At 44.4% G+C, this 18890-nt stretch overlaps 2 protein-coding genes and 1 long non-coding RNA gene across 3 annotated transcripts; 2 read left to right on the top strand and 1 right to left on the bottom strand.

The window, feature by feature from the left end:
- Window positions 1-81: 81 nt before the first annotated feature.
- sugp1 (SURP and G patch domain containing 1) lies at window positions 82-6558 on the top strand. The gene is made up of 14 exons (XM_040170813.2): window positions 82-227; window positions 657-828; window positions 1021-1112; window positions 1514-1762; window positions 1894-2017; window positions 2112-2212; window positions 2800-2923; window positions 3026-3378; window positions 3458-3564; window positions 3745-3922; window positions 4043-4149; window positions 5332-5477; window positions 5717-5846; window positions 6037-6558. The coding sequence occupies exons 1-14, from the start codon at window positions 209-211 to the stop codon at window positions 6061-6063; spliced, it is 1929 nt and encodes a 642-aa protein (XP_040026747.2). The 5' UTR covers window positions 82-208; the 3' UTR covers window positions 6064-6558.
- Window positions 6275-8083, bottom strand: LOC144405496 (uncharacterized). The gene is made up of 2 exons (XR_013467102.1): window positions 7606-8083; window positions 6275-6916 (listed from the first exon to the last, which is right to left on the bottom strand). It is a non-coding gene; the product is annotated as an uncharacterized LOC144405496 (long non-coding RNA).
- stk11 (serine/threonine kinase 11) lies at window positions 7176-18481 on the top strand. The gene is made up of 11 exons (XM_040170816.2): window positions 7176-7541; window positions 8330-9217; window positions 12107-12190; window positions 12334-12423; window positions 12696-12828; window positions 13007-13143; window positions 13722-13849; window positions 14901-14958; window positions 15189-15382; window positions 17074-17332; window positions 17799-18481. The coding sequence occupies exons 2-10, from the start codon at window positions 8934-8936 to the stop codon at window positions 17283-17285; spliced, it is 1320 nt and encodes a 439-aa protein (XP_040026750.1). The 5' UTR covers window positions 7176-7541; window positions 8330-8933; the 3' UTR covers window positions 17286-17332; window positions 17799-18481.
- The last annotated feature ends 409 nt before the right edge of the window (window positions 18482-18890 follow it).

Genomic DNA, 18890 nt, shown 5'->3' with positions numbered 1-18890 from the left:
CCCGCTTGTTCTTACTTCTGATCAGCTATTCTGACTGCGACAACAGTACGGATAATGCTTTTATTCTGGACAAACAATGACCGGAAGTCCCGTCGTTGTGTTTGCTACTAGTCTTAACGCACCAAATCAGCTATTTCGGTAGCTGCGATTGGCCTTATTGTGGACCGTGCGCGTCGTTTTCTAAATAGATATTGATCGTGCTGCGGCCATGGAGCACAGCGAAGCGGGTAAGTTATTGTCTGCGACGCTGGTGCCAAACACGTAGCAGCTCCTTAACTTATCTTGAAGACGTAAGCTAGCTTGGTTAGCCTGTAGCTGTTGATTTGAACTATCGTTAGCGCATGTAGCCGCAGGAGCACCTACTCGCTCCATAGCACCTTGTTAGCAAGATCAGATAACAAGGTTACTTAATGAACCAGGGGGGCTCGGTTCATGTTTATCTGCCTTCCACAAGTACAATCCAACAACGTAACTCTACTATAAAATATGCATGTGGTGTGTTGTTGTGTGTCACACAAATGGCCACAGCGTGCATCTCATGTGCAACTCTGTGTTGTAAAATGACGTTTAAAAGCCACACACCCTCGACTGCTCCGTGCCCGTATAACGTGCTGATGGTGTCTCTCTGTGGCCTTTTCCCTTTCGTCGTGTCGCAGGGCGAGCAGGAGGATGGAAGTCCAAGCCCATCCTGCCGCAGAAAAACAAGATGAACATGAATATTCTCCGGCAGGAGAAGCTGATCGCGCAGAAGAAGAAGGAGATTGAGGCCAAAATGGCAGAGCAGGCAAAACTGAACATACAGACCCCGAGCAAACCCCTGCCTCCAAGGTAACGGGATACCTGTGCAAAGGCTAACAGGACACACGTACGTTAGATACAACATATGCAGATCACTTTAGTTTTAACTGATGTTGACCATCTTTGTACAGTCCTGTTGGTCAGTATTGTTATTTGGGAATGTTTTGCCGTGTAAAAATGACCGTGAGTATTTAATCGTTTCACTCATTCTGATCTTTACAGCGCTCCCAGTTTTTTAGGAGCTTCTTCGAACAAGTTTGTAAATGATGGAAGCTTCTTGCAGCAGTTCATCAGGATGCAAAAGGACAAACCCGGTTAGTACTTTGATCTGATAACAAAAAGGTCACCGTATTGTTTCAGGCTTTTCCTCATCACAAGCAAAGAGTGTTACTGGGATGTTGTTCAGCACGGCGAGATGAACCCTGCCGCACTGCATTGCAGCCATAATCACGTCGTTTTGGCTTCTAGACGTCCTTGACATCGGTACAGTTTGCGGGACGTAGAGCTTTTTAAAGGGCATCTTGACTTAAGGAAACTTATTTAGAATGCAGTTGGACCGTTGATGTCACCTTGCATTTCTTCTCTTGGGGGATCGGCCAAGTGTTCTGGTTGAAAAACAACCCAACACACCTAAGAAGAGAGAAAGAATAACACCCTTAAGGGTCATTCTGTTCTTTATAAATAGTCTTGTCCTGTTTCATGCCCCTTTTTCCAGGTTCCACCACAGATGCCAACAATCCCCCAGCTTCGACTTCACCACCGGGAGGAAACGCCCCCCAGAAAAAGAGCGTTCTTGTTGGCAAGCGGCCCGGCCTCGGTGTCAGCAGCATGCTCAGTCAGTTCAAGAACTACTCGCATTCCAAGAAGAACCCGGTTCTCGGCCAGAGGCCAAGTGTGTTTTGTTCTCCAGATGATGAAGATGAGGACGAAGAGGACGATTACTCCAAATTCTTAGAGATGAAAGGTAATTCAGGGCCGGTGTTTTCCAGTGTGTCCCTGGACGACTCCATGGCTTGGACACCTCAGTGCATCTTCCGATGCCTTGTGATTGGCATTTTGTCTCTTAGAGTAAATGTACTCATAGCCTGCTTAAAGTCTCTCCCCCAGTGGATTCAGACACCAGACTCATTATCGACAAGATGGCCTCTTTTGTGGCCGAGGGAGGAGCTGAGCTGGAGAGAAAAGCCAAGGAGGACTACAAAGACAATCCCATTTTCTCGTAAGTTTAAAGGAAAACGAGGCTCATCCGGACGCGTTTACTTTCACGGTGCGTTCAAACTAAATTCATGTCATATGATGTCGTTGCCTTTCAGATTTTTATACGATAGGAGCACCATGGAGTATCTCTACTTCAAAAACAGGGTTGCTGTTTTGAGAAAGAATTTGCTAAGACCCGATATTACTTCAGATAATGGTAAGACGTCTTTTCTTCCACACACTCTCTTTTGTCTCCTTTTGGAAATACAAAAATGTAATTGCCAAATGGGTGGACAGTAATCGCATCGTCCATTCCGTTACCAGTTTTCATAAAACGACTTCGCGGGGATTTACACAAGTATGATGTGTTACACCGGCCTGTACTGATGCTTATGCATCCACCGCCGAGTCAATGCACTTTGCTTCAAGTCCTTTCCTCACAAATGCATTACATTGTTAGACGCATGGCGACTGTAATATATTTCCCCTATAAATCTCTGATGAAATGAGAAACCTATTTGAGAAAAGTACATTTTCTGGTCTTTAAGTGTGTTAAACCATGTACGATAGAAATTGCACAGTGCTTCTAGGTGGAGCCTCTCTGGGCTTCACATGGTCTGAATTTGTTACAGTATAAATCCATACAGTTCCCCGTTCACCTCCCGTGTCCCCCTTGCTCCTCCTCCTCCCTCCTTCCTCTTCTTATCCCCTATTAGCTCTAGACTGGTGGTGTGTGAGGGCCAGTTGAGTACGGTACAGTAGTAGAGTTTGAAATGAGTCCCAGTACTGATAGGCTGCTTAAAGTCTCCCCCCCAGTGGACGCGGAAACCCAGCAGATGGCTGAGAAGCTGGCCAGGTTTGTGGCAGAAAGTGGCCCCGAGGTGGAGGCCATTGCTGCTGAGCGTAACCGAGACAACCCTGCCTTCAGGTCAGCCACGGTGTACGTGTCACTCTGTTTATTCACACTAAGAAAGCCTAGTTTTACATGAAATATCTGCTGCCCCCCCCCCCCCCCCTCTATCCTTTTCAGTTTTTTATATGACCACCAAAGTCCCGCCCACCGCTTCTACAAAGCGAAAGTCCAGGAGTATCGGGCGGCGGCCGCCCAGAGCTCCTCGCCTCCTGCAGCAAAACCCTTGATTGACTTTCAGCGACCAGCTGCTGCTGCTCCACCACCACCACCACCATCATCATCATCAGTAAAGCCTCCAGCAGCGAACCCCGCTTCCCTCCTCCACGGTCAGGAGGCGGACACTCCGCCCGTCAAACGGAAGAGGAAGAGTAGATGGGGGTCTGAGGATGACAAAGTCGAGCTGCACATTCCTCCCATCGTTATTCCTCCGGAGATTAATGTTCCAGACCCCAACGCGCCCTTTCTCTCTGGTACTTAAGCTTGTTTGTGTGTGTGCTTTTTATTCATGATAAACTTTTTGGGGCATGAATACATATCTGTTTCCTTCAGCCCAGGATCTGAGAGGTCTTGGTTATAAGAAGGGGAAGCCTCTTGGTCTGGTAGGAGTGACGGAGCTATCAGAGGATCAAAAGAAACAAATAAAGGAACAACAGGAGGTATAAAAGGAGCCAACTGAACATATTTAGTATGTGAAAATTGAATTGTGAAAAATGTCCATACATCTTAAATGTTACCTGCCCTCTTTTTTTTTTTTTTTTATTGAATCCTTTTTTTAGAATATCCAGAAAGCCCCTTGATGCACCTAATCGACTTTTGTTTTCTAACACGCTCTGTAGATGCAAGAGATGTACGACATGATCATGAAGCACAAGCGTGCGATGGCGGAGATGCAGGTGATGTGGGAGAAGGCCATCAGAGACCACCAACATGAATATGACAGCGATGAAGAGGTGGACCAGCAGGCAGGCACCTGGGAGCATCGCCTCCGGCACATGGAAATGGAGAAGACCCGCGGTAAGGTTCACCATCGCTATGGAAACGTGGTCTTGCTTTTGCAGCACCAGCAGCCGCGAGCTTTTCTAATCCGTTCTTTTAAGGTGATAAGCGTTTGCTGTCTTGTCTGCACTTTTCCAGAGTGGGCGGAATCTCTGACAGATATGGGTAAAGGGAAACATTTTATCGGGGACTTCCTGCCCCCAGAGGAGCTGGATAAGTTCATGGAGACCTTCAAAGCGCTCAAGGTCAGATTCCCTCTGAATTCACCTGTTCTTCATTCTAATAGGAGGCACCTAAAATTTCCCTGCATTAGTTTTAGAGGTAAATTAGGATGACTATTCAGTCAGGAGCTAATGTGTAAAAGTTTTTCAGACAGCCCTCATCGTAGGGATTGAATGCGTGATTTTACGAGATGTGCTGTGTACAGACGACATGGAAAATGCATGTCTGCAGATTATAGTAAGACTTGTTTCACAGGCAATTAGTCAGCGCTGTTTGCCCTTAAATGTCTGCATCTCCACAAGAAGTCCACACAACGTTCAGTAGGTCCAGGGTCAGTTGGAAAGGTCTGTAAACAGGATTGTAATCATCCATCCATGCAAATATTTTCAAGCTGCTTATCCAGGTCAGAGGCGCTGTGGCAACAGCCAGCAGAGCGTCCGACTGCTAATCCCTCGATTCTCCTCAGGGTCCCCAAGAGGAGAATGCAGTTGCCACAAGTCTCCTTTTGTTCAATCTGGCCTTTTCTATAAACTATTTATTTTATCTTAGTATGTCAAGTCTTAACGTCATTAAATTCACTGCAAATCATAAAAGTTTTTTGGGAAAGTCAGCAGTCGTATTAATAACTTTTAAATGCTGAGAAGCTCACCTTTCTGTGGGAGCCCATTTCTGCCACAAGAAAAAAAAAGAAGGGTTAGAAAGTCAAAATCATGACTTAAAAAGTCAATTAAGTCGAAATTATGAGATAAAATGTCGAAATTATGACTGTTGGTGACTACGTTCACAGTAGTCGAGCAGTCAAGTTTAACAACCTCTCGCTGACTGCTATTAAGCCAGGAATAATTTTATAATATAATAATAATTTCGACTTTTTAGCTCCTAATTTATACTTTTTTTTATTTCCTTTTGACTTTCTTAAATCATAATTTCGACTTTTTTGCTCATCATTTTGACTTTCTAACCCTTTTTTTGTGGCTAAAATGGGCTTCTATACCATTCAGTGGTGGCAAATTAAAAAGAAAAAATGTTTTTGCAGGTTGTTTTTAGTGATGACTACTGGATGTGGAGACTGATGACAATTCTCTTCCAGTTAAAGCAACTAAATCATCTACATCTACGCTGAATTAGTTTAATAACCTCCTCTGACACGGTGCAGCACTGCAATGCGTTATGGCACGAACGCTTCTGGTCTTGTTGACTTGCAGGAGGGCCGGGACCCGGACTACACAGAATACAAAGAGTTTAAGTTGACGGTGGAGAATCTTGGTTTCCGGATGCTGATGAAGATGGGCTGGAAGGAAGGTGAAGGCCTGGGCAGCGACGGACAGGGCATCAAGGCTCCCGTCAACAAGTGAGCGTCCGTCTGCACTACATCTTCCATTAAATTGCTTCACACTTCAGGAAATCTTTAATTCAGTGCTCTCGAGGGAGCAGTTATTGCTTCCACTGTTGTTTTTTGGAGACTGAAATCTCTTGCTTGTGCAACATGTACATTTCCTAATGTAATCTCATGTGAATAGTTTTGCTTTATCCTAATAGACTGAAACATGCATGCAAACAGACGGTCATTTTGAGTGTTTTGTTCTGTAGGGGAACTACCGCCATGAACGGGGCCGGGTTTGGAGTTGACCGTCCAGCAGAGCTCACTAAAAATGATGACGAGTATGATGCTTTTAGAAAGAGGATGATGCTTGCTTACCGCTTCAGGCCCAACCCACTGGTAACTTCTGTTTCCTATTGTTTGCTGTATCAATATTAATAATTATTTAGCAAAATAACAAATCCATGCTACAGAATAACTTTTTAAACTGTACAAATTACACTAAGTGTCGAAACTGCTGATCCATTCATTTGAATCTTTTTCTATAATATTTTAATTTTCCTCTCGTTTCTTTTTTATGCTTCCACAGAATAATCCACGGAGACCATATTACTGAAGTAGAGGACTGTTTTTGTTTGTACTTGTTCTAGTTTATCATAAATTAAAAGCTGTTTTCTTCCACTGCCCTTGCACCTCCCTGCTCGGTTGTGAAATGGATTATGCTGCAGAACATTTTTAAGTTGTGTGACATGTAGAAATATTAAACCATCCATTTCATTTGAGTGAGAGGGAGAAATCAAAAATGTTTCTTTAAATACTTGATCGGCTGTTTTATACCGTTTTAATGTGAGACTGTAACAACTTAAAACAAATAGGCTCAGATTGCCTGACTTTCAGAATGCTTCCCCTCTGCAGTATCTGTTACCATTTTGTTCTTTTCAGAGCTCCACTTTGCGTTCTCAACTATACAAGACACTAAAACAGTTCTGTCTTAGTGCACAATCTTCTGTATAGTTTTTGCATTGAGTATTTTGTTCTCACTGTGCTACAATTGATTTTGATTCTGGTCATTGAATGCTTCAGTGATCCCAATAAATATCAATTTACTGAAGTGTGGAATCATGGCAGATCTGTGAGTATAACTTCTGTACTTGTCTGGTTTATTTGCTGCTTATTGGGAAATAAGAAAAAGCTTTTGGTGAACGGGGAAGTTTATGGTGCATCTGTGTGCAAAGTGCAGTCATCTAGCCGATCAGGTTGACTTCCATCGGAGTGGCTCTGGACTGCAGTGGCCTATTGAGTAGCGCTGACCAGGCTCAAGCAGCCGGAGGTGAAAAAGGCGGGTGAGCGGTCAGTGAAATCAGATCTTCACATTGCTATTCCCAAAGGGGTTTTCACGGGATAAATATAACCCTGAAATCCCAGCTGAGCATCAATCAATCACAGGCAACGTCGGCGGTGTGGTAAAGCTGTAAATTAAAAAGGGTACAGATCATTATTTGTTTTCTATTGGCCGTTAATAAGAGTCAAATGTCTTAAATATAACGATATGTAATTCATTTTCTTTTATATGAAATTAAATGAAAAAGCAGAACATTTTTGCTTGATTATTGACAATAATATTTCAATCAATTCAATAATAGAACTTCCGATTAGGAGCCAATGGAGAGCAGAGTTCAGAGTGGGTGGGATTTATAAAAGAAAGGACGGTGTGAAAACAGATGAAACATCACAATCACTGTTCACACAAATAATAAATATGCATCTTGTCAAGAGCTTATACGCGTGCGTCTTCCCGGTGTTGATCCATCGTAAATTACCAAACAATTCAAACGGCTGAATAGCTTATTAAAACTATTTATTGCCATCGCTGAGCGACATCGTTCTCGTTCCTCTGCGTGTGGGAGGAAGAACTTTGATTTGACGCATTAACGTGCGCGCTGTCAGTGCGGGTCGGAGGGGGAGGTAAACAAGATGGCGACAACCTGAGCAGCGAGAGGAACGCGAAGAATCGGGCATTTAACGTTAACCGATAGACGCAAGTGGGACATTTTCTTTAACGAGGCCGTGATAACACGAGCCATATGGATAAAGGTGAGACCCGGAATCCCGGTAGCTAACTAGTTAGCTTGCTCGGTAGCTAAAGCTAACAATTTACCTTGGAATCTGAACGGCTTGCAGGACAACTCAACCGCTGCTAGCTTGCGTTAGCTGGACGTATCTGGATCGTTTCTGTGGTGAAGGGGCTGGCTTGGCTGTTAGAGTTGACGTTAATGTTTGCAATAGGGTGAGCCTAACGCCACTGCAGTAGACCCAGAGAACATCCCCCCGTCCGTTATTGCCGCCGCTCCATCGCAAAATGATGCTAACGCTAATCTAGGCAAAGTTAGCTATTGCCAGCTAGCTTGGTGCAGCTACCCACTAGCCGTTAGCCACAGTTGTGTGACGACGTTTCGCTGATTTCTTCCCGGTTGTCCATCGTGGGTCATCATCCGCGTGGAAATAACTGTCGCTCTTTAGGAGGCGACGCCGGCGTTAAAACCTGCAGTGTTCGCCAAAGGTGTTTGAATCGATGGGAATCGTTGTGCGAGTGTCCGTTGTTGAGCTATTCATTCAGGCAGACGCGCTGTTAGCCCACCGGCTAGCTAACGCTAACGGTTGACACATTAAGCTAACGTCACAGCAGGGCTCTGAGTGTGTAGCTAGTCGCTTAAATAATAATAATAGTAATATCCTCGTGTCTTATTTGATCCCCACGGCAAATTGGAAACCCAATAAGGTTGGCCGGTCAAGTGTTGGTCTCCCGACAGATTGTTTACCACAGTTCAGAAGGTGAGTGAACGCTATGTTTTCCATCCTGTTTAAATGCCCCTTGTTTTCAGGCACCAGGCGGTAGAAACCGCGGTGGCATGGAGGACACCTGAGGACGGGTGGACGCGTTGGACGGCTCAGTCGACCTCCGGGAGCCGGGCTGATACTGCTGCATGCGTTTGGCTGTAGATCTGCGCTTGGGTCCAGTCCAGCTGTCCACACTTATGTATCCTAAAGCTACCGGTAATCTGAAGCATGGACCTTTGACCGAAATGCGTTGCTGCACGGCCTCGAAGCAGGACAGTTTGCCTCTACCATAGGCTGTGTGGTTTTCAATTCATAGTTGAGCAGAGAACAGTGACATTTTACCATCAGTTATTTGTTCAACTGCACCGGTCAAAGAAATGCGCTGACTTGCACTGGATGCAACACGTTTCTCACCTCTCAAAGCGCCCTAATGTTTACAATTTGGCTTCGATCCCCCACCACCCCTCATCACTCAGTCCTGATTATTATCTCCCATGTTTAGTATTTTGTAAGTATTCCAACTTGTGGAATTAAAACACTCGGCTCAGTACTCGAAGGTTACCAGTGGATTACTTCGCAGCAGCAATCATAGCTATTTGCGAACTATTTGCACGGGTGGCTTAAGTTTTGGCTGCCGAACTACCAGTCATGAGTGCCGGCGAGCTGCAACATCTTGACTATCTAAATGAAAATGAGCTGATGGAGATGGATACTTTCATTCATCGCATTGACTCTACGGAGGTGATCTACCAGCCAAGGAGGAAGAGGGCAAAGCTGATAGGAAAGTACTTGATGGGAGATCTGCTAGGTGAGGGATCTTATGGCAAAGTGAAAGAGATGCTGGACTCGGATACACTTTGTCGCAGGGCTGTCAAAATACTGAAGAAGAAGAAACTGAGGAGGATTCCCAACGGAGAAGCCAATGTGAAAAAGTGAGTTTTTTTTGGAGTTTGTCGACCTGCTTTCCTTGACCCTTTTTATTACTGTCTTTGCTCTGCAATCTCACAATTTAAGTTGTAACAACAGTCTCCTTAATTTAGTTGAAGTGTCTTTTCAGCGGGGGCAGTCCTTCATCCTGAGAGACCGTAGTATTGACTCAAGCATCAATACTTAGCCAACTCTTAACCTGCAAATGAAAAATGTTCCTTAATCTCCACTACCTTTTTAGTTTTATTATAGATATAAATATAGCTTCTTTTCTAAAGAAAGCCATTTCCTCATTTAGCTAAATAAGCCAAACTTGTAAAATGCATCAGAATTTCACAACATGTTGAACAGTCTGCATTTCTTTCTTTCTTTCTTTGTTTTGTGTCTTTTGCACCATTGACAAAGATCGTTCTAGAGTTTGGTGTGTATGCAACTGTCCACACATTGAGAGTGATGTAGAGTTGCACTCACCCTGAATGAGGATCGTTTTTGTTACCAATAATAAATAATTATTAATAATAATAAAAACGGATATTTTTTGCTAGTGTTTATTAACACTTATTAATCACAATTTATCGCTTCGTTGATTTTTATTATGTTGAGCAACATCATTTTCATTTAGTGGTTTGGCAAGTAATACATATCAAACTCAGGCTGTTATAGAATTAAATGTTGAATATATATATATATATATATATATATATATATATATTTTTTTTTTTAATTTAAAATGTCCCTTTTGTTCCCGACCGTCTCCTCTCTTCTGTCCTAATGCCGCCGCAATTTCCCTGAATCAGAAGTTTTAATCACACAGTAGTTCATTAAATATTACTCTAGCCTTTACTGCTGGCCTGTGCTAATTATAGAGGAAGCTTTAGAAAACGTGTCAAAATGAGTCCAGACGGGGAAAGAAGTGCTGCAACATGGTGCGTTTGTGGGCCGCAGTTAGAATGATAATGTTTAGAAAGCGATCGGAGCCGATCAGTAAGAATTCTTTTTATACAAGGAATGGAGTCGCTTGTAGTACTAACAGACTTTCACCGAATATTGTGTAAACCACACTAGGTCACATCAAAGTGTGTGTGTACATACACACACACGTGGGCACGCCCATCGAGCCCCCCCACCTCTAAATACTGGTTCGGTAAACACTGCCCTGTTGGTAAGACCACCTGGTGTCCCTATGGTTGAATGCACTTCTTGTAAGTCGCTTTTGGATAAAAGCGTCAGCTAAATGACATGTAATGTAAAAGACCGAAGCAGAGTTCCTTGGAAATTACTTTTTCCTGTGAGATTTCTTTCGTACGTCTGTCTCGCTTGGTGGAGGCTTTACTTCTTCGGGCCTCAGGAAGCTGGATCCTCAGGTCTGTAAAGGCTCGCCTGTTTGTGGTGCCGCGGTGGCTCCCGGCTTCACATTCAGCCCCCGCTTAGCATTCCTGTCTGCTTAACACCTCCCTGCTTTAACCGGGTTTCCGGCATTGGGCATGCCCATACCAGCATCGGTTGAGTAATGCCACTCCCGTTTCTGCGGCAACCCCCTAAAAAGGCCAAGCACTTGTTTGGAATGAGCCGAAATGCAGACACGCGTACCCCTCGACTCGACTCTGGGCCAGCACTGTGTAGATGCAGGTTTGGATCAGCCGTATTGCTAAGTGCTGCAATCCTTTCAATCCTTCAACACGCAAGGTGCATCAGCACACATTTAGGGCTCAGAGGCGCCAGATGGACTGCAGTAGTCACTGCTCCTCAGTGGCAGCGGCGTCTTGTTTTTATGACCTTATGGAAATCTGTAGTGATGAGGCATAGGTTGCTGCTTTTCAGGCATGTCCTCTGTTCTTGCTGTTGGGCTGAACAGCAGAAATGACGAGATGGGCCAACAGAACTGTGCTTGGAGCACACATGCTCGTATTCTGACGTGGTCTTATGCTGCATGCCACGCCCGCGCCCCCAACCCCTCCTCCCTGTCCTTTTCCAGCGCAATGCATAAAGGTATAAGGCATAAAGAACTAGAATCATCTTTAAAACAAACCTATGATGCTATGAAAGAAAAACAACCTTCCTAATTGTTAAGAAAAAGGTCTGTGTGTGGCGGGGGCCGGGTGGGTAGTGTGTGTTTGCCCTTAGCAGTCTTTCTATCCAGATCCTCATTCGTTGGCGCCCTTTCTCGCAGGTCTCCGATGAATGTCGAGTCTGCAGAGTGTTCCATCACGCTGGTGATTGAAACCTTGTGTCAGGGAGGCGAAGGGAACCTTCGGGTTATCTGTATTCATGAGACTGGTTTATTAGGCTCAGACAATATCATTCATGCAATTGTGCTTTTAATGAATCGCCTTCTAGGAGACACTTGTGTTATTCTACTCGTACAAATTGATTGGCCCATTAAATTGCAGTGTGTTTGAATTTGCAAAGCGGCAACTACTGTCTAGTTTGAGTTGCTGTCGATTCCTGTCTCTGCTCAATATACTTTACAGGGCACATCTGTGCGAGGGATGCAAAGATATCAAGTATCATGCAGATGTTGACTCAAATAGCTACACTGGATCAGTTACATCTCTTCAGCCCACTTCCATGTCATAAATACATTTATATGCTGACATTTTAATTCCTGTTTAATAAGTTCTGACCAGTTTCAGGTTGCATTAAAAAGGTTAACGCTTGGTTTCCTTTGAGTAAGCCACGCCACAAGTACAGGTTGACTTTGCCTTACACGTATGTAAAAACAATCACTTCCACTCAGCTCATTAATGAAACCCGTGCATCAGCACTCTCTATCGTCCGATACCCTAAGCCCAGGTATCTGTCCGTGTTTGGACGTGATGGGTTCATTCCAGAGGAGTCTGTTTATTGCCTTACTGATCTTATTTATGCTTTTTGGCTCTTCTGAATATTTATAGGGAGATTCAGCTACTAAGAAGACTCCAACACAAGAATGTGATTCAGTTGGTGGACGTGCTCTACAACGAAGAGAAGCAGAAAATATATCCTTGCGTGTAAATCGCTGTGGATTTGAGTTTTTAATGTTGCTGTTCATGAAGGTTATTTATATTCCTAAAAATGTCCATTTAATATATTAAAGGCTCTGTTTGTTTGCTTTGGCAAATCCCCTTGACTCCTGACTTACGTATATGGTGATGGAGTATTGCGTTTGTGGGATGCAAGAAATGCTGGACAGCGTCCCAGAAAAAAGGTTTCCAGTATTTCAAGCTCACGGGTAAGTTTTTATTTGTTTGTTTTTTCCCACTCTGCCGCCTCTTTCCCCCTTTTATCTATAGTTTATCCGCTATACTTAGAACAAGCCTTTCTGCAGCCATTGCCCTAGGAACTAAGTCTAGATCAAAGACTGCAGGAACTCTGATGTTAAAACTGACCATGGATTACGTGAATTTGTGGTCGCTGCATAAATACTCATGTGACCACAGCGATAAATTGTCTGATATGCCTCTCGGTTTTAATCTGTCAACCCCTCGTGTTTCTTGTTTTCAGGTACTTTAGCCAACTCTTGGATGGCCTCGAATATTTGCACAGCCAGGGAATAGTTCACAAAGACATTAAACCAGGAAATCTGCTGCTGACCACAGACGGAGCACTTAAAATCTCTGACCTGGGAGTAGCAGAGGTGAGCCCGGGCTGCGGGGTTGCGTTGTTCACTATCCAGGGGAGGGAATCGTTATCACTTCTGGTTCTGTAGATGTTGTTTACAAAAGGAAATGTCAACAAATGATCCCGCAATGGTCTAAGTCATATTTGTGGTCATGGATGTAGAGAAACGCTAATCCTAGTCACTCATCTTTCAGGCCCTTCACCCATTTGCAGAGGACGATACGTGTCGAACCAGTCAGGGCTCGCCGGCCTTCCAGCCTCCAGAGATCGCAAATGGACTGGACACCTTTTCAGGGTTTAAAGTGGACATTTGGTCCGCTGGAGTAACACTGTGAGTAGTCGGTCTCCGGTTGCTTGAGTTCTCAAAGAATGCCGTTTAGTTTCATAGCATTCTAAATGCCAAATTATAGGCCGACTATCTAAGTTGTCTCCATGTCTTTAGATAGTCATGGGACAAGGCTCCTGCGTGTCCTTTTCATGGGGAAGTCAAAGAGCCGAGCAGCAGCCCTGAAGTTAATAGAGGAACACTCTTAAGATGTCCTTAAGGATTTCAGTCATCTCTCTGTGCACTCGACACATTGGCGTTCCCGGGTCGTCCACCTCTAAGCTCCACAAAAAGATTCTCCGCTGCTGCTAATCATTCTGTGTACGGTTTAGTGTAGGATTGTAGGGATTGAATAGTCGTGCTGTTGACAAGCTGCAGTATGGATGACAAATCAAGGTCTATAAAAGCGTTTTATACTGTAGAAAAGGTTGGGATTCAAATGTGCTTCAGTATTCTCCCAGATTTTAAGAACAGTCAAAAATAACTGCAGAAAGGTGACATAACTTGACAATACGTTGAATGAAATGTTCAATGGAAAAATAAAGAGAAACCTTTCTCAAACTGAATGATTTTGTTCCATTCAGATACAACATCACAACGAGTTTGTATCCGTTTGAGGGAGACAACATCTATAAGCTATTTGAGAACATTGGAAAAGGAGACTACACTATTCCCGAGGAGTGTGGACCGCTCCTGTCGGACCTGCTGCAAGGTGAGAGTTTGTTTTCACCTTCCTTTTGTGTTGCTGTTGAGGATGATCCGTAGCTCGGTGAAGGATGAACCCATTGTGTTGTATTTTTGGTTTGTTGCGCTGCCAAAAGCGTGCATTACTGTCAACACCATAGAGGAGTTGGTTGGCGATGTTTACAAAATGCAATGGTAATAAATTACAGCACAGTCCAGTAGGTGGTGCTGTGACACTGACAGTCCCACTGACTCCCCTGCATGCCAGGCCTCCTCAACTGTACAAAACCCTCAAGCTGTTGACGTAGTTTCCATTGACTTGAGGCCAGCAGCGGAATACTAAACATTTTTATAGTCCGGTATCGCTTTTCCCGACTGAAATGCTGCAAGGCTTTTGCCCCCATGTAAAAAGAAAAAGAAGGTTACCTATTTTTGTAGTGAAATTAGGAATTGAAGGGATGCAAATCCCATTAGAATGTTGGGAAGAAAAAAAAAAGAACTGCCCCATTCTGGTGGCGATATAACGATGTGAGAGGACGCGTGTCCCCCATTTGGTGTGAGCGTGTGACGTCCGCGTGTGATGACGCAGCACCTGGGAGATGGTCACTCCATAATTACATGGTCTAAAATAAGCCCATTTCCACAAAAGGTGTCCTTCAGCAGGCGCAGCACTACTATCAGCACTCTGGCAGACAATTACGTTATTCGGTCCGTATGAGCACTGCGTCACTGCTGCCTTATCACACGGAACGTCTGCTTCCACAGATTCAGCCCACATTATGATAATTAAGGCACAAAATCTTTGGTACGTTGGTACAGCTGTAATACCACTCATATCAATGTTTCCTTACTGTAGCTCATTGGCCTCTTAAGCTTTGCAAGATGTCTTGACTGTGATGAATGAGAGTATTATGTGCGTTAATGAATGTTCCTTGAATGAGTTTTCCATTCGTCTCCTGTTACCTCGCCCCTCACTGCCGCGGCATCCCATCAGTTTATGTTCAACTCTGAACCATGATGCGAGTGAAGCGATTGTTCAGGATTGTTGCGCTTCAATTGACCTTTCTAATGTTTTTCAGGGATGCTTGAGTATGACCCTGAAAAGAGGTTTTCCATACAGAACATAAGGAAACATAAGTGAGTGACTAAGTATCTTATTTATCATGTACCCCATGTTTACTTGTTTCAATCCTTTGTTATTATGTCTCCTGTTTACTCCTCTCTTCTATGAATCCAGAGCATTTCCCCACTGAGAGATATCTGAAATGAAAAATATTCGATAGATGAAAATAACAGTTTGAAGGGATTAGAAAGCATAGCTGAAGTCAGCTTGTTCATGTACGTGTCTCTCTGCCTGTCGCTTCCAGCTGGGTGCGTAAGAAACACCCTCCGTCTGAGCTCCCTGTGCCCATCCCTGCCAACGCGGAGAGCAGGGATCCCTGGCGGAGTATGACGGTGGTGCCCTACCTGGAGGATCTCCACGGCTACACAGAGGAGGACGATGATGACCTCTACGATGGAGAGGATGAGATCATATACACTCAGGACTTCACAGTGCCAGGTAAGAGGGAGCTCAGACACTTCATTATTTATTAACCTAACGGATTAAATAAATATATATTATTATTTATATAATTCTTAAATCTACACACAGTTACTTATTTATTTTAATTTTGTGTTAACACATCAGTGTTTAGAGATAGTTTGTGTCGTTTTTTTTGGGTTGGTATATTTGTTTAGACTCTTAAGGCTGGCTCATGAGTCTGTGTCGACGCACTCGTTTCAATTCATGTTTCTGAAGTCTTGCGTGTGTTGCAGAGCAATTGCCCTCCAGAACAACAGGTGGAGTAATGTTTTATGTCGAAGACGACCTGGAGAGTCACGTCTTTGTGTGTGGAAGTCGTTGGTTTGTTTATTTATTTATCAGACTTTATTGCCCCGTGCATCGCCACTGCTGCTTTTAATCGTGGACACATTTGTCCTGTGTTTTCCTCCACAACTTCCCCTCGACCGGCAAACCGACATTTGCGTAGATCTCCCTCTATGAATCATATTTATTTATTTTTACCATTTCTTCCGACAAAAGTTCTCGTATCGTGCTATGAAAACGGAAATGTGAGACTCCGTAAAGGATGTAGTTAGCAGACCAATCACAGGGCTCTGCGGGAGGCTTACGTAGCTTTCGACGCAAGCCTAGAAAAATGGGTCGAAGCACGCAAGGAGGTGTGAAAAGGCACGCAAGGGGCTCTTGCGTCTGCGTTACGCAGACACATAAACTAGGCTTAAGATGACGAGGGAACATCTGGTGTCTCATTGTCAGTTACTTCCTCCTTGTATGACAACGCTGAACCTTTTTTAAAGGCGTTGCGTAACTTTCATTACCTACACCTTTTGACACACGCCTCCGTCTTACAGAGTAAGACTCTTCAACTTAAACTGTAGCCTGGGACTTAAAGCCATGAAAAACATGCGTATGTGCTTCACTGTAACGGGGAATGTGGATTCAGTCCTTTTAACGTCGTCCTGTTTTAATTTAATTTCAGAAAATATGTCCTTGAGTTAGCTGTGTGTACTAACATTCTCAGTGTATGTTGTCTTTGTGGTGAATAGATAATGACAGCATTTTTACATTTGATTTAGATTTTCCCTGCTTTTATCTTTTCTCTCTGAATTCAGAGCCTTTAGCTGTTGCTAGGCAACAGGCGGTAATAATAAATGCAGTAGTCGGGCAGGGGGATCTAGAAGTGGTGCTCCACATAAAGAAACAAGCAGACCGCACATTGTGAATGAAGAGATCTAATAATAGTGCAGCTGAAATGGTTTCGGTGTGGGAGTAAGAACAGCGTTTTGGGGTTCACTCCCACACACAAACAAGACTAAGAGCTGATGTGTCTCCTCAGCAGCGACTGCATCTTCCTGCTTTTATTATTCTCCTGGGTTTTGCAGCTCTCGTAGTGCGGTAAAGTCATTGAAGAGTTTCTTATCCCCGCTCAAAACTAGCTGGCAGTCAGCTGATTGGCCTTCAGTCTCACCCGCGAGCAATAGATTTACACGGCACCTTGTGTAATGGGTGCACGACGTATGCAGTAGGTAACAGTTTGTGTGTGCTGTTACAGCAGCAGCTCTCTTGTACTTTCTTCCCACGTAATCTCGCGCCAATCTCGAACCCAGTCCCCTCGCTCGACGAAGCCGCCGCCGAGGCGACACTCGTGTGAAGCTGTGACGATTAGTTTTGCTGCGCCTGTGTTTCAGGACAAGTGGCCGAAGAAGAAGATCTGGATCAGGGGCACGAAGACCACAGTCCATCTCTAGCCAAGCCGGTTTGTGTAAACGGGACAGAGGGGGGGTCTCTGAATAGCAAGGCCAAAGCCGAACGCCGATCCTCCTCTTCATCCAACCCCTCGCGTAAAGGGGTCTCCACAGCCAGCAAGATCCGCAAGCTCTCCACCTGCAAACAGCAATGACCCCCCTCCACCCACCCGCCTCTCCTCCCTCGGCAGCAACCCGCCTGGTGAGTGTGTAGACCAGGAGGGTTCCTATACAGTCACTATGGCTGGACCTGTCCGTTTTGCCTTCATTTTGTCATTATTTGTCAGGATTAATCTAGACCGCAACCTTCCGGGCCTCATTCAGGCAAAGTGGGACAGATTTATGCTGCGTGCGTACGCACCTATTTAATAGGTTGATCTAGTCTCTTCCCAGTTCCCGCCCACAGCTTGATCTTTCCATCTCGAGCACATTCGAGTCAGTCCCAGTGTGCGGCACTTTGTCATGCGCGCGGTGCAGAGGAGAGACCGTGTGTTAATTTGTTCAGGCGATGACTCACCCTGGATGAGATGAAGAGGGATGTTTGTCTTCCTCTCTCTCACCCTGTCGGTGGGTCTTTCCCTGTTATCAGAGTATATCTGACCCTGTAACTGCACTGATAGTGATATTTGATGAGATGAACTTAATGTTTTCCGTCCTCTGTCCATCAGGCCGGTCCGACCCCGTCCTTCTGTGTCCGGAGTCCTCACAGTTGTGAGAATAACCTGCTGACGTTAATACCCCCTTACCTCCTTGGACCACTAGCCTGCAAACTCTTTTGAAGATGCGGTATGAGTGATGGGGAGGAGGACAGCATGAAATGTTCTTTTTGCTCTGAGACTGAGGCACTGGCTGTGAAGATTTTTTTTTTTTTCCTTCATATTTTTTGCTCCTTTAACTCTTGTCATCTACTATCTAGTCATTTCCCCTCTCCGTCCTGTCACCCTCTCAGGAGGGTCAAGTGTTGCACCACACGTTACAAACACCATCACCTCTGTACCCCACCCACCCAAACCCTCTACCCCACCCTCTGTTTCTGTTACCACGTTTGTTTTTACAAAATCCTAATGGCAGTTTTTAAAGACTCATTGTGAAGTGTAAAAAATTAAAGAGAAAAAAAAAACTGTTATGAATAATTCTATATTTAAATCTATACAATGTCCCAGGAAATGATAATGGTACTCCCACAAACATAAAAATAAAAAACTGCATGCTGTACAGGGCTGGGAGAAAGGGAAGGTTTGTGGGCAGTCTGAAGCTTTCAGATCCACCTGGATTTTTCATTTTCCATTTAGGTTTGTTTTTTTTAATGAATATTTTTTAATTATTATTTATATAAAATATGTCCCAAACATTTTGTTGGATTATCCTGTTGTCCTGCTTTTATTTTTATTTATTTTTTACCTACCCAAGTTAACTCTCATCTCACTAGTCTTTAGTCCGATCCTAGAACAACAAGCGGAAGCTGACACAATCCCCCAGTCGCAATCACATCAGCGGGAGCCCCGCCCGGCTCGTACGCAGCCAGGCCTAGCGTCATCCCCTCGCTGCGAATAGATCAGAGAGCAGGTGAGTCATTGCTCTGAGGGAGGGAGGGAGAGCGCAGCAACTTCCCACGTCAGCAACGGCAACCGAGAGATTTTCTCCTGAACAAAAACGCACACGAGGGAGGATGAGGAGACGTCTCGCAGTCGCAGGCGGAATAGTGTAATGGTGGTGTGACCAGTGTGTCCGGACACCTTTTTTGTTTCACACGTCACATC

Source organism: Gasterosteus aculeatus, chromosome 3, assembly GCF_964276395.1.
Source record: "Gasterosteus aculeatus chromosome 3, fGasAcu3.hap1.1, whole genome shotgun sequence".
Classification (NCBI taxonomy): domain Eukaryota; kingdom Metazoa; phylum Chordata; class Actinopteri; order Perciformes; family Gasterosteidae; genus Gasterosteus; species Gasterosteus aculeatus.
The sequence above is the reverse complement of the archived record's forward strand: the minus strand, read 5'-3'. Positions and strand labels throughout refer to the sequence as shown.

Coding starts and splice junctions, on each gene's coding strand:
- sugp1 (XM_040170813.2), top strand. Junction 1,763..1,893: donor CAAATTCTTAGAGATGAAAG/GTAATTCAGGGC, acceptor GCCTGCTTAAAG/TCTCTCCCCCAGTGGATTCA. Junction 2,213..2,799: donor CGATATTACTTCAGATAATG/GTAAGACGTCTT, acceptor GGCTGCTTAAAG/TCTCCCCCCCAGTGGACGCG.
- stk11 (XM_040170816.2), top strand. CDS start 8,934: ATGAGTGCCGGCGAGCTGCAACATCTTGACTATCTAAATGAAAATGAG. Junction 12,191..12,333: donor AACGAAGAGAAGCAGAAAAT/ATATCCTTGCGT, acceptor CTCCTGACTTAC/GTATATGGTGATGGAGTATT. Junction 12,424..12,695: donor CCAGTATTTCAAGCTCACGG/GTAAGTTTTTAT, acceptor TCTTGTTTTCAG/GTACTTTAGCCAACTCTTGG.